This window comes from Leptonychotes weddellii, chromosome 1 (assembly GCF_054177405.1).
Source record: "Leptonychotes weddellii isolate Sample4059 chromosome 1, ASM5417740v2, whole genome shotgun sequence".
Classification (NCBI taxonomy): domain Eukaryota; kingdom Metazoa; phylum Chordata; class Mammalia; order Carnivora; family Phocidae; genus Leptonychotes; species Leptonychotes weddellii.
Window position 1 is genome coordinate 52,620,424 of NC_138369.1, and position 13,401 is coordinate 52,633,824.

The following is a 13,401-nucleotide window of genomic DNA, read 5'->3' on the forward strand; positions in this document are numbered from 1 at the left end:
GTAAGAAGTCAGTCTGTGCTTTTTAAAGAATTATTTGGAGCATGAGTGTTTTAATGAGTCATGAATTGGGGAAGATTTCATTCTCTTCATTCTGATGCTTTTTGTAGGGAAGAAGTCAGCACTATTACCTTGCTTATATTTTTAATAAGGCTTTAATTTAAGAATCCCTAAAGAAGCCAGGTTTTTTTAATGGGATAATGTTGCTCCCTGCCATTGCATCTCCCCAGGCAGGGCTGCTAAAGAGCAGAAGTGGCTGAAGAGCTGGGCTGCAAGGGGTTGGCCTGGTGCCCCAAGGGCTGTTCTGTGACTTGGCCTGAGCCCACAGCATGGCCTGGAAGGGGCCTGCTCATCCCCCTCCACTCCAGCTTGCTTCTCTGTGACAGATGACAGGCGACAAATCAGAGACTCCTAAGTCTGGGGAGGTCTGGAGAGGAATTTCAAGGGCTTGTTAAAAATTCAGAGACCTGGGCCCTACTACAGACCAGCCAGTTAGCGTCCCAGGGAGGGGCCGATGAGTCTGCATTTAAGAGGCTTCTCCAGATTCTTAAGTGGCCACAGGACTGAATGATCATCAAGGTTCTTTCAGATGAGAAAATCTGTGCTTCTGGAGTTCATCCTGCCAGTGCTCATGGTCTCCCCGCAGTAGGGGAGGGTGCGGGAAGCAGGCTGGGCTGGGGCTCAGGCTCCTGGCTCCTCCGCACCAGGAGGGTGGGGTGGGGCTCCTTTTCCAAGGTCATGGCAGCAGATGGAGGGGATCTAGACCCGCGAGCAGTGGACAGCAGCTGGCTTACCTGAGAGAAGCTGCCTCAAGGCGCAGTGGCTTCTGACTCCCATCTTTCAGGAGGAATGGCAGAGGCCTGCCCGTTTGTTTGCACCGGACAGGACTGGGTGCCACTCACTGACCTCAAAACCAGTTTAAGTCTCCCTCTGTGGCAAACAGGCTGCTGCAGCTTGTTTCTTCTAAACTGCTTGGATGTTTCTCTGGGCTTGAGCCACAGGTTTGAAGTTCTGCTGAGGCCGCTGGCTAGCATGTCCAGCAGGGAAGGCAGGAGATGCAGGGAGATAAGCCAAGCCTCGGCTCCCCTCACAGCCGGGGCGCTCAGCCCTGCGCTGGCAAAGGCCCGGGGAGCACAAGCCTTCCCACGCACCATGGGCCATGTTTCCTGTGGGGGTCACAGAGCTCCATGAGGCAGATCAGGCCCTGGGGGACCCACCACCGAGGGGAAGGGCGGTGGGCAGGCTTGACCCAACCCACCAGATGGAGGGGCCTGGTCACTGCACTTGTGGAGACAGGTACTCCTGGGCAGAGTGCTCCTGCCCCTGGGCTGGGGCATGGGAGGATGGTGGGGTCCCTGGCCACCGCTTCTACCTTTGCTCCCAGCCGCGCAGCTCAGTGCGGACAGCCCCGGACGTGCCCTGTGTCAGGAGCCACCCAGCGGAAGCCCTACACATAATGGGAGAGCAGCTTGCTCCCTGCAGGGAGCCTTACAGGCTCCTTTGGATCAAAACCCATTTGGATTTTCCTCCCCATGTGGAATGCTAGGGAGGCCTGGCTAGAAGATTCCATGACAAGCTAGGCAATATTTTATCCTCATTATAGTTCTAGTTTAGTTACATTTATTTAGCCTTTAATTTCTTATGGCTGCTTGTCAAATAGATTCATATTCTCTCTCTCATAAAAAGACATTTAAAAAGGTCTCGTAAGTATTAAATGACACCAGCTAGAAGAGTCGGCAGTGAATCTGGGCTGAAATAGTACAGTTTTCCTGTATGAGGGTATTTTACATCCGCAGTTAACAGGGAAAGCGGGCTCCTAAGAGGATGGGAAGTGCTACGAGCAGCAGAAAAGGAGGCAGATGCAAAACATAACTTCTGGGAGACTCTCACGTGGCCTGGGGTTCTGCTCCTCCAGGTCTGCGAGCTAACTCAGACGGGCACCGTCACCTTGCCAGGCTGTACAGGCATCGTGGCCGTGGGGCCTGAGGCTGGCGTCCGCTCCTGTGCCCACGGCTTACTCCAGGGAGGCCTGCGGAAATGCTGTGGCCCGTGCAGCAAGAGCTCCCTGGTCCCCATGACCCACCGGCCCCCTTCTCCATTAGAAGCCATCCCCTAAAGCCTGTTTCCATGTGGACCAGCAAGAGCCAGGCAGGCCTCGCCGCAGCCCACGGGGAGAGGGGCAGCCTCCAGGCTCAGAGAACGGGGGTCTCCCGAGCTACTGCAGATCTAAATGATCCTCACAAGGGGAAATGGGGTTGAAGCAGGAGGCAGAGGCTTTTGCTTGCAGACTGTGAATGGGCCTCCTATCCCTGAAACAGAGAGAGCCCGGCATCGGATCCAGCCCCATGTGGTGCCCGGGGGCTTCCAAGAGGGGCGGTCGGCTACCTCGAGCAGCAGCGGCCTTGTCTGAGCTCAGAGTTGTGTTTTTCCCAGAAGTAAATAACTGTTCTCAAAAAGCAGCGTGGGTATTTTCAGCCAAATTCCAAAGGAGTTATTCATTTTTTCAACAAACAGGGCAGAGCTATAGTCATGTTTTCCAGCACCCACGGACACAGGGGGCTGGGAGCTGGGGGGGTGGGGTCCTCGGGGACTGACGGGGGGCGCCCCAGGACTGGGAGCTGCAGGACCTCCTCACCCCCAGCTGCCTTGTCCTTGGCTGTGGGCTCCTTCTGACACCTCCCTGTGAGCCTGGCAGGCTGCACCTCTGTCTTGGCCTGGCCCTCAGGGAGATTTCTTAGGATGTCCCCAGTGGCACTGGATGGCTCAGTGGCTCGGGATCGTCCTGTAGCTGTAGGGACAGAGGGCTGGCGAAAATGTCTCCTGTTTGGGCTCATCTGCTCTGGGCCAGGGACTCCATGTACAGTGACCACCATGCAGAATGTGCTTCACGGCTCCCTGCGTGCAGGTGTGGAAGCAGAGGCACAGAGGTCCACTTGCCTGGGTCACCAAGTTTATAGGCACAGAGCGAGGACTTGGTCCCAAGTCAGTGCTCCAGGCCCCCTGCCTGGGGATCTGGGGCGGGAGAATCCCGTGGCTGCGTCTCAGCCCTGTATCTGCAGGCGTCCTTGGGGTAGGCAGGACACACAGGACCCCTTCTAGCAGGTTCACCCAACCCAACATCCCCGGCCCACGCCCGCTGGCCCCCATCTCTTCAGTGTCAGCAGCGGGGGCTCTGCGCTCTCGGGAGGGCCTCGGGCAGTGTCAGGGCACCCCCGCTCCCCAGCTTCTCAGGGCGCAGAGTGTGCTCTGATGGAGCTCAAGACCCCATCGCCCAGGGCCTCTCACAGTGGGGGCGGGAGCCTGGGTCACCCCCCCGGGGGCCACCCCGCAGGCTGGCGTGGCTTACCCCCCCCCCCGTGTCTTGTGTTCTCTCAACAGCAAATGAAGCTCATGGCCCAGAACCTGAAGGAGGAATCGAGGGAAGGCAATAAGGAGGAGGAGGCCTGAGCGCCCTCCCGGGCCGCCCTGAGCCAAGGCAGAGGGGCACCTGGAGCAATGCGGCGTCCCCTGACCCCAGACCCGGAGCTGCGTGGCCATAAGCGGCGGCGCCGCGCCCCGCTCTGCGGTGTCCCGGTGAGGGCCGGCGGGGAGGACAGCCGAGACCCAGCTCCTCCCAGGCCCCCACCCGGCCTGCTCCTGCCTTCCCGTCCCTGCCCAGGCCCCCCCAGCACCCCCCATGCAGCGGCCCGGCCATGGGGGCTGGGCGGCGGGTCAGGCCGAGCACCCCCCGCGCCACCAGCGGGGCCGGTCTGCGGGGGTTCGGGCCTGGGGAAGGGGGGCGAGGCAGTGTTTCCAGCACCCGGACAGCTCTAAACACCTCTTGCCTGGTTCTGTTTTGCGGTATGTTAACAGACCCTTTCTCAACAAAAGCCGTCGTAACTGAGCGATTAAAGGCAACACGTACCTCTCTGACTCCTACTTACCCCATGAGGACTGAACCGGCCCTCCTTCTGAAATGAGCCCTGGGTCAGGTCATTGAAGGGGGAGCTGAGGGATGCTCAGCTGGAGGCTGGGCACCTGTGTGCCACTTCCAAGGCCCGGGGCCAGGCCCAGCCAGTGCTGGAACCCGTCCCCTCGTGGGGACTGGCAAGGGCCACCGGGGCTGCTTTCATGCCCGTGGCAGCCAGCACCCTGGTGTGGGCTCATCCCTGCGGAGGGGGGCCTCTGCCCAGCGGTGCCATCCATCCCCGGCCTGGGCCCAGAGGGCTGCACACACCTCTTTCTCGGGCACGGAGGCGGTAAGTCGAGCTCCAGCTGCTCGCTCCCCTGGCTGTGTCGCACCACGTGTAACCATGAGGACCACCCAGGAGGGCAGAGCCTGGCTCCCTTTGCCTGTCAAGCTGAGCCCCTCCCTGCCTGGGCCCATGTTCCTCATGGACCCGGGGGCCCAGCGCCTTCATTCTCTCCTTCACCTCGAGGCGGAGATGGCCTCAGCAGCCCATTCAGCATAGTCTGCTGGAAGGCCCGACGCCCCCATCTGCCCCTCGGGGTTGTCGGGTTGGTCCTGCCAGGCCGCCGAGTCTGCCAGCACGGACATCTCGGATTCGGCTCTACCCAGCCCCTGCTTGGTCTAAGGCACTCTGTGGCCCAGTCATCCGGTGGTGGTTCCAGGCCTGATGAATACTTTCTGGAACATGCTCATGGTTTGGAGCACCGGTGAATGGCAGCCACCGCAGTGGTCCTGAGCCGAGTCCCCAGGAGCTTCCTCACAGTCCAGCCTGGGGAAGAGGAAAGTGTTGATGGGGTCCATGGAGCAGCTCTTGGTCTCGCACGGGTCCTGGCTGTGAACAGGAGTCATCTCGATGCCCTGCCCATGGGCCGGCCCTCCTCACCCTGCGAGGAGCCCGTGCAGAGCCGGGGGTCCCCGCCCTGGAGACCGGCTTTCCCGGGAACCTCCCTGTGCCCTTCCTCAGTACCACCCGGCAGAAGCACAGTGCTTAGCCAGGGCTCAGCCGGGGGGCAAACGGTGCCCCTGGGGTAGGCAGAACACACAGGCCCCACCTCTGCTGGGGCCACGGGGACGCGGAGCCTGGACGTAGGATCAGCAGGTTGTGTCAAGAGGGGTTTGGTGGGAGGGGCTGCCGTGTAGGTGTGCTGGCCCTAGAGCTGCTCTGGGCCTTCCAGCTCATGGCAGGTGGGGGCGCCAAGGCCTTTTCACTGCTCCACTCTCTGTAGTCCCTTATCCTCCTAACTGAGCGGAGGGGGACATGGAGGACAACGCCACCCCGTCCCCACCCAGCACCACTCACCGCAGCCTGCGCCCCGCACTCCTCTCCCTCCGCTCTTCTGCGCACCAATGTGTTCTCTTATTTCTGGCCTCACCTCCGCCCTCAGGGCCAAGTCCTGGGGACAGCAGCCCAGGCAAGCGAGAACCATGCTCCCACGTCCCCAGCCAGCTGTGACACACGGGGACTGCAGAGTGCCAGAGCAGCTCCGACGGGGGACCCGGCAGGCGCTCCCAGTGGGTGGGTCAGGCAGGGACAAGCAGGAAAGGGCTGCGGAGCCTCGGGGGTCCAGCCCTGTGTTTCTCAGAAGCGGGCAGAGGGGCTGCCCATGCTGTGGTCAGCCAGAGGGCATGGAGCCCGGGTGCTTGGCCTCCAGGCCCGGTCAACACTGGCTTTCCACGAGGACAGGCCCAGAGAAGCACCACAGCCCCAGGGAGGCCGCAGCCCTCGCTGGGCTCCCCCAACTCGCTAGGAGGCTCTGCGCACCCCACCGTGGAAGGCGCCCAGCCGTCTCTCCCCATGGATGACGCCCCCCGCCGCCCACCCAGCTCGCCTCTCTGAGGCTCTAAGATGCTGATTGTCCCTAAGCCCATAGACCGTCGGCGGGCCTTGACCCTGGTACAGTTTGCCCGAGGCCTGGTTCACTCTTCAGCCCAACTCCCCTGGCGCCACCAGCATGACATCTAGTTCTGTGCTCTGACATTTAGTGGGCACCCCCGACAGAGAGCTGGGCTGTCATGCCCCACACACATGACCCCAGCGTGTCCCTCTGACTAGGCCTGGGCTTCAGCTGGCAGAGTCCAGCCCCTGGCTGCTGCCCTGGGGAGAGGGGGTCAGACAGTGGACCCTCCTGTCCCTCCCGAAGGCCACACTGTCCCCCTCCTCACCAGCAGCTCAAACACTCAGACTTGAGGATAAAGCTTCCTCTTAGCGGCTCCGGGGAGGGAGCCGGCAGCCAGCAGTAGGCGTACCCGGCCCTATGATGACGCTGGAGGCCAGGAGCCCACTGCCCTCCTTGATACGCCCCACGGGCCTCGGTTTCCTTACAGTGCTCTCTTTTAGAGATGAGGAAGCTGAGGCACACAGGGTTCCCCCACAGCTCTCTCCACAGCTCCACGTGGGCCCACAGCTGCCAGGATCGTACTGCAGCCCGCACCAAGCTGCCCACCACCCGCTCTCTCAGCCCTCACCCCTGCAGCTCCCACGCTTTCTCCAGCAGGAAACTAGCCACAGAATGAAGAAGGCCTGGGATCCACAGTCTTCCAGCTGAGTTATTCCAAGAATCCCAGGGCCCCGCGAGGACAGTACGTGGCACCAGCTCTTGGCCAACAGCAGACAACAGGGCCGAGTCTGAAGCAGGCCAGGCTTCCCTCCCCGCCCCCCACGCTCACCTGAGGGTGGCTTGAGGAGCAGGGGGCCTGAGACCGGAGCCACCGGCACCTCCAGGAGGCCACCAGATCCTGGAGGAAAGACGTGGCCCCTGAGCCAGGGCAGCTGTATCGTTCAGCTTGGGAGCATCCTTTTGTCCCAACCACGAGAGGGGCCACGGCCTCTTCAGGGGAAGGAAGACACTTTTTCTGGTCCCGTCAAGAGGCCCGTTTATAGTCTTCTCATCCATGCAAAAGTGGGCACCCGGGAAGGTTGTGGGACACTTGCAAGCCAGCCGGGGGGCCCCACCCAAGGCCTAGGCTGGGGGGCAGCGAGTCCAGGACCGGGGCCATGCGGCGGTAGCACAGGCCCCAGTTTGCTCAGTGTGTTCGCACCCCGCTGAGAACGCAGCACCTGGCCCTCGTTCAAGCAGGTGCCCTGCTCCCAGCACCCTGGGCCTGAGGAAGAGGATGCGGGCAGGTTGGCCCCAGAGTCACGTCCCCGAAGATGCCTGCGGTGGATGGCGCACACACTGAGGTTTGAGAACCACGGCGGGGCAGAGGCCTTTCTGGTTTCTCCCCAGAAGTAGCCAGCTTCCTTCCCCCCTGCCTTGTCCCCACGGGGCCAGGTGGGGGACTGCCCCACCCACCGGTCCAGGAGCCCTGGGCCCGAGCAGGAGCTGGGGTAGGGGAGCAGCCTGCAGGGCCAGAGGCCTTCCAGCTCCGGGGCGCCGGCCCTCGGTAGGGCCCTGGGATGTTTGGGCCGTTGAGGGGAGGGATGGGGTGCCGGACCCCCTGCTGACTGGTATGTGGGCCTCATGTGATTATTAAACAAGTGACAGAGGGATGGTGGCGGTTTGCCCTGCATGTGTGGCACAGATCTTGCTGATGACACATGGCCTCCTCTCTCGACTGGGGAAGGGGGCACAAGGCACAAAGTGGCCAGAGCACGTGGCCCCTTCCCCCCCCCCCACTGCCCTCTCTCTTAGCCCGAGCGTGCCGTCCCCAGCCTCCGACAGGCCCAGGTGGGCACAACCAGCCCTGAGGCCGAATCTTCACTTTAAAGTGCTGTTCGGTACCAGGGAGCTCATGGTAGAGTGCGGAATAATGAACCAGAAGGCAGCTCAAGTGTAGACACAGGGACATGCCCCCCTTTACACAGCTGTCTGGCTCGAAAAGGGGAAACCAGTGATGTCTCCCCGCTGCCGGAGGCTCACGAGCCCCTTTAGGGCAACCTCTGCCCCTCCTGACCCCAGAATGCAAGGCCGAAAACAGGCCCCACGGGTTCGTCCATTGCAGGTGGAGCTGGGGGGCAGGAGGAGACCTGGAGCGTGGCAGGACCGACCCCCGGTGGGGGGCTGCTCACTGGCCCCCCCTCCCGGGGGCCCCCACCAGCCCGGGCCCTGCCGAGCAGCTGGCCGCAGCTGTTTCCCAGCTGGAAGCCATCCGCGCCTCTGGGCCACACCTGAAGGAAGGACGCAGGTTGGGGTTTGCAGAACCACCTGAATCAACCCACTGACGTGGCGGACGTCCACCCACACTGCGTGTCCACCGGGCCGGGCTGTCGCTGTGCTTCCTACACGAACAGGCCGAAGGTCCAGCTTTCCTAACAGACCACAGGCCTCCCAGGGACCGAGAGACAGGCCTTCCCTGGTCTCCATCTCCTCCCAGGCGGCGAGCCCCAGGGACTAGCCATCCGGCCCAGGGAAGCCACGGCCCGCCGGAATTCTTGCGGAAATGTAGTGAGACAGGCTCTCAGCCCTGACTCTAGATGATCTCGCCCCACAAGGTGTGTGATCAGCTGCCCAACCTGGTCTCACCTACAGGTCCGCAATCCCCTAGGACCAGCTATGTGTCTGAATTTGGAAATTTCAGGTGGTAGGAAGGTAACAAGATGCATATACACGGGTCAGGTCCGAGCTCCAGTGTGGCTTAAAGTGGAACCGTACAGGACAAGGCTTAATACTGCTTGGCCAGCTCTCTGGTACTGCAAGGTCAAAGGTAATGTCGAAGGCCAGTCTCACCTCTCCCCATCCAGGTGGGCAACCTGAGGAGTGGGCTCTGGGATCAGATCCTTGGGCAGGTGTGCTGTGCCCTTGGGCGGGCCCCTCACCTCTCTTGAGCCTCAGGGCCCACACCGGGAGGCAGGGGCAATGGGCCGCCCGCCCGTCCTTCAGTGGGGCACGATCCAAGCTCAATTTACCACTTCTGCCTCGCTCCTGACACTTCTCAGAGAGCCCTCCAAGGACCTGCTTCCACCTCATTCTCCACAAGCTCAGGGGACCCTCTGATGCTCAGAGCTGACCCACAGACCACACGGCCTCAGCAAGAAGTTCTCAGGCTCACCTGCTGGCCTCACAGTCAGTGGTCTGCAGCCCCCTGCCTCCTCGATGCTCTCGCTCATCCCCACACTGGAGGCGGTTTGGCTCCTGTCTCTGGCCTTTGCCGCTCCCTCAGGGTCTCTGCTCTCGCCAAAGTGCCCCCTTCTCAGGGTCTAGATGACCTCCCTTCCTTGTGGAGTACAGATCTGCAAGGAATCTCTCAGCCAAGGGGCCCAGTGCAAAATGAATATGTGGTACCCTTGCTTGAAAGTTTTTAAGAATTTCAAGACAACAAACTAGGAGCAGGACATTAAATCGAGGGGGCCCTTCCAAGCCTGGGGCCGCACACAACGGGCACTGAATCAGTCTCACTTCCCCTTCATGCAGGCCTTCCTCTCAGTACCACGCCTTCCAGCTGTGCTCCCCCCAGCCTCCAGTTCTTCCAGTCCTCCGGTCCAGAAAGCTTAACATCCTGGTGAAAAGATGAAGGAGCCAAGAAGCAAAGTGGACTCTCCCTCAGCAAAGTCCACTGCTGGCTCCCGGCACCTAGAGGGGCTGGCGATCCGCATCTGCCCAGCTATTCAGTTCTCCATCCCTGGCAATCAACTCTGACTCCCTCCCCAGACTCACCCTCCTTGGAACTCTCCGGACCGCCCCTCCCCCCCCCCCAGCAGTGCCCTGCCACATTTCACCACCTCTGATCTTCATCTGGTACGAATTTAGATCCTCATTTCTGACTCAAGGGCACTATGAACTCAGAAGGACCAAGATTCAGTTTTTTTCTTCTCCTAACTTCTTAACCTGTATCACACCCTGCTTGGAGTGGGGTGTCCACTAAGTGCTCAGTTCTAGAGTCAGGGGTCCTCAGAAATCTAATGTGCTGGCAGTCAACAAGGTGCTTGGGTCCCCTTAGCTCAAGGAGGCCTAAAGTCCCATTCCCCCTTCTCATCTATCCCTCCCTAGAGCCCTGTGGGCAGCTGTGGGGAACAGCAAGGCAAGGGGGCACCCTGAAGTCTGATGTGTCCGGTGGCATGACATGTCACTTCAGTGGAGGACGCAGGAGGTATTGTCTCAGTGTGGGTCAAATTAGCCCTAGAGACAGCTCTGGATCTGTCCTAACACACTTTAAAAGCAAAACCCCAAAGGATCTACCTGCTTCCAAGTAACTGTATGCCAAAATGAAAACCAACACTTTTTACATGAATAGAAAAATCTAGCACTCAACAATGTAAAATGTGTTGTCCAGCATTGCAGTAAAAATCAGCTTAGAATTTTATACCCAATGCAAATATCCTTCATGAATTAAGTAAAAATACTTTTTTAGACAAGCAAAAACTGACAGAATATATTTTCAGCAGACCTGCACTGTATGAAAATTTGAAGGAAAATACCAAAATGTGGATCTACACAGAGAAATGAAGAGTGCTGGAAATGATCAGATGTAGGTAAAAGAAACTTTTTCCCCCTGTGTTTTATCTCTTAAAAAGAAAACAATTTAAAACAAAAATATTTATGCATACATAAAAATAAAATGTATGCCAACACACAAAGAGGCAAGTGGAAATACAGTTGTAAGGTTCTTACATTCTATATGAGGTAGATTGCAGCTTTATATATATATTATGTATGTCTATGTATTAGATATATTACATAAATATATAAATACAATGTGCTATATTTATATATATATCCATTTATATATATATGTACATATATATATACCCATCCCTATAACAACCACTAAAATTTAAAGATGCACAACCAATAAGCCAATAAAAAGTGCTCAGTTAAACAAAAAGAACATAGTAAAGAGGGGAAAAGAAACAAAAAACAGATGAAACAAATAGCCAGAAAGATGGTAGATATAAATTCAACCATGTTGATAATTACACTAAAGGTACTTGATCTAAAATATTACAAATAAAAGGCAAAGATTTGCAGGTTAGAAAAAAAAGCAAGACCCCACTATATGCTGTCTATAAAAAAGAAACAAAAAATCCAAAAAACAAAACAACTCTACCTTAAAGACACAGATAGGTTAAGAGTAAAAAGATGGAAAAAGAAATACTCCCACCAATCAAAGAAAGCTAGAGTGGCTATATCACACAAAGTAGAGTTCATGACAAAGAATCATTTATCAGAGATAAAGAGGAACATTTCATAATGATGAAAAAGATCAGTCCATTGGGACTTAACAATCTTAAATGTGTATGTACCTAACAACAACGCTTCAAATTTCATGAAGTAAAGCTGATAGAACTAAAAGGAGAAATAGGCCAATCCACAATTCTAGATTTCAATACTCCTCTCTCACTAACTGACACGAGACAGAGAATCAGTGAGGATACAGAAGACTTGACTAACATTAATAAGCAACTGGGACTGACATGTGTAGAACACTTAACCAACTGCACTTTTCCAGCACTCACAAAAACATTCATCAAGAGAGGCCATTAGCTGAGCCATAAGAAGAGTTTCGGGAAGTTTTAAAAGATTTCAATTATACAAAGCATGATTTCTGGCCAAAACAGACCTGCACTAGAAATTAGTTAACAGAAACTTGTGTGGAAAATCCCCAAATATTTGGAAATTAAACACCTTTCACTGAAACATGACATGATTTAGCTTTTAAAAGGATCGCTCACCCTGCTATACAGAGAACAGACAAGAGAAAGGCAAGGGCAAAAGCAGCAAGACTCTCCAGGAGGCATTTACAGTTGTCCAGTTGTGATGATGGTGTCATTGACTAGAGTGTTAGCAGGGAAAGCAGTAAGAACAGGTCAATTTTTGAATGGTGCATAAGATTTGAATGAATGGCTTGGATACTGGAATGACAGAGGGAAGGATACCCAGATTCTTGACTTGGGCAAAAGATTTAGAGCCACCATTTATGAGATGGGAAGCATTAGGAAGGTAAGGATTTGAAGGTAAGGTTTAAGTTCTGAGCATGTAAAAACTCAGGGGCTTATTAGACACGTCCATGTAGAGAAGTCAAGGTTGTTGGAATCTGGTGTTCTGGGGAGGTTGGCTAAATATATTTTTGGGTTCTATCAGCATGTAAATGTTTGACTGAATGGGATGACCAAGAGACAGAAAGTGCAGAGAAGGACCCAGAAATGAACCTTGGGGTCCTCCAAATTCAGAGGTTGGGCAAGGAGCCAGTGGGATGAAGAGCAGCGAGGTGGAAGTGGGGCCCAGAACAATGGGAGGTTTATGAGGAAGGGTGACCAACTCATCAAACACTACCATAGGTTAGAAGCTGACCGCTGGGGTTAGTGGTCACCAGGGGCTAAGGCTGTGGTGGGGAGATGACAGGAAGAGAGGAAGTGCAAACAGGTACAGGTTTCTTTTTGCATTTATGGTAATGGTTGCACAACTCTGAGAATACAGTGAAAAGCACTGAATTGTACAACTGGAAATTGTATGCTATGTGGATTATACGTCAAAGCTGGTTTTAAAGATTGAGAGAGAAGGAGAGAGCATGAGAAGGGGGAGGGTCAAAGGGAGAAGCAGACTCCCCGCTGAGCAGGGAGCCTGATGCGGGACTCGATCCTGAGACTCCAGGATCATGACCCGAGCCGAAGGCAGTCGCTTAACCAACTGAGCCACCCAGGCGCCCGCAAAGCTGGTTTTAAAAACTGACCACTGGTTTTAACACATGGAGGTCACTGCCGACCTTGAGCAAGCAGTTATGGTGGGGTGATGGCGGCAGGAGCCTGATTGGAAGGGTTTAAAGAGCGAAGACGGGAGAGAACAACAAAGACATCTAAGGTCGGGGAATAGTCATGTTTGTTTGGTTTGCTGTTAGGAATGATCTAGCAGTGAAGTAAAGTTTGATGGTACAAGAAAGAAGTGAATGAGTAGTCCTCATGGCTGCCTCACTCATCCCCATAAGGCCTCAAGGTGTGAGTAAAGGAATTGACCTTGGGATCACACAACCAGGGGCAAGGGCAGGGCGTGAGGATTCAGGTCAAGGTAGGAGGGTGAAGCGGGAGCCTTCAGCAGTTCTAACGGCTTCAGTTTATTCCATTATTTGGGAGCATGGTGATGAGCCAAGTGAGGGAAACGATGAATTGGGGAAATAAAGCATAATTAATGGGCAGTCCCGGGGCTGTTTTCAGTCACACCTGGCAGCGCAGGGGCACGGCATGCACAAAGTTGCGTCTCACCCAGGCTGGGTCTGCGTTCAGGAGAAGAAACAGAAAGGTGGGACGCAGGTTATATTGCTGAACACCAATATGCCACTTTATTATTTGGATTTTTTTTTCCCATTTGTCACATACCTGTCAATGTTTACACAATGAGGAAAATCAACCAGCAGTGGAAGCAACTGACCAAATCAGCTGATAATTCTGTACCCTCTTAACACACATCAATTCTTACTTGGTAGGGATATCTTTACTTTGATTCAGTCTCACAGCTATTCTTAAAATCGGTGTCAAGATTGTCACATCTTTAAATACAGATAGAATTGCCAGAAGTACATAATTT

The 13,401-nt window shown here is 55.6% G+C and overlaps 1 protein-coding gene across 4 annotated transcripts in view; it reads left to right on the forward strand.

The window, feature by feature from the left end:
• The window catches only part of ANO10 (anoctamin 10), a 213,303-nt gene extending 209,394 nt beyond the window's left edge, over positions 1 to 3,909 (forward strand). For all 4 annotated transcript variants that reach the window (XM_081823379.1, XM_081823392.1, XM_081823402.1 and 1 more), the window contains one exon: positions 3,376 to 3,909. In XM_081823379.1, coding sequence (XP_081679505.1) covers positions 3,376 to 3,444 — 69 coding nt within the window. In that variant the 3' untranslated portion in view covers positions 3,445 to 3,909. The remainder of the gene's footprint in view (positions 1 to 3,375) is intronic.
• The last annotated feature ends 9,492 nt before the right edge of the window (positions 3,910 to 13,401 follow it).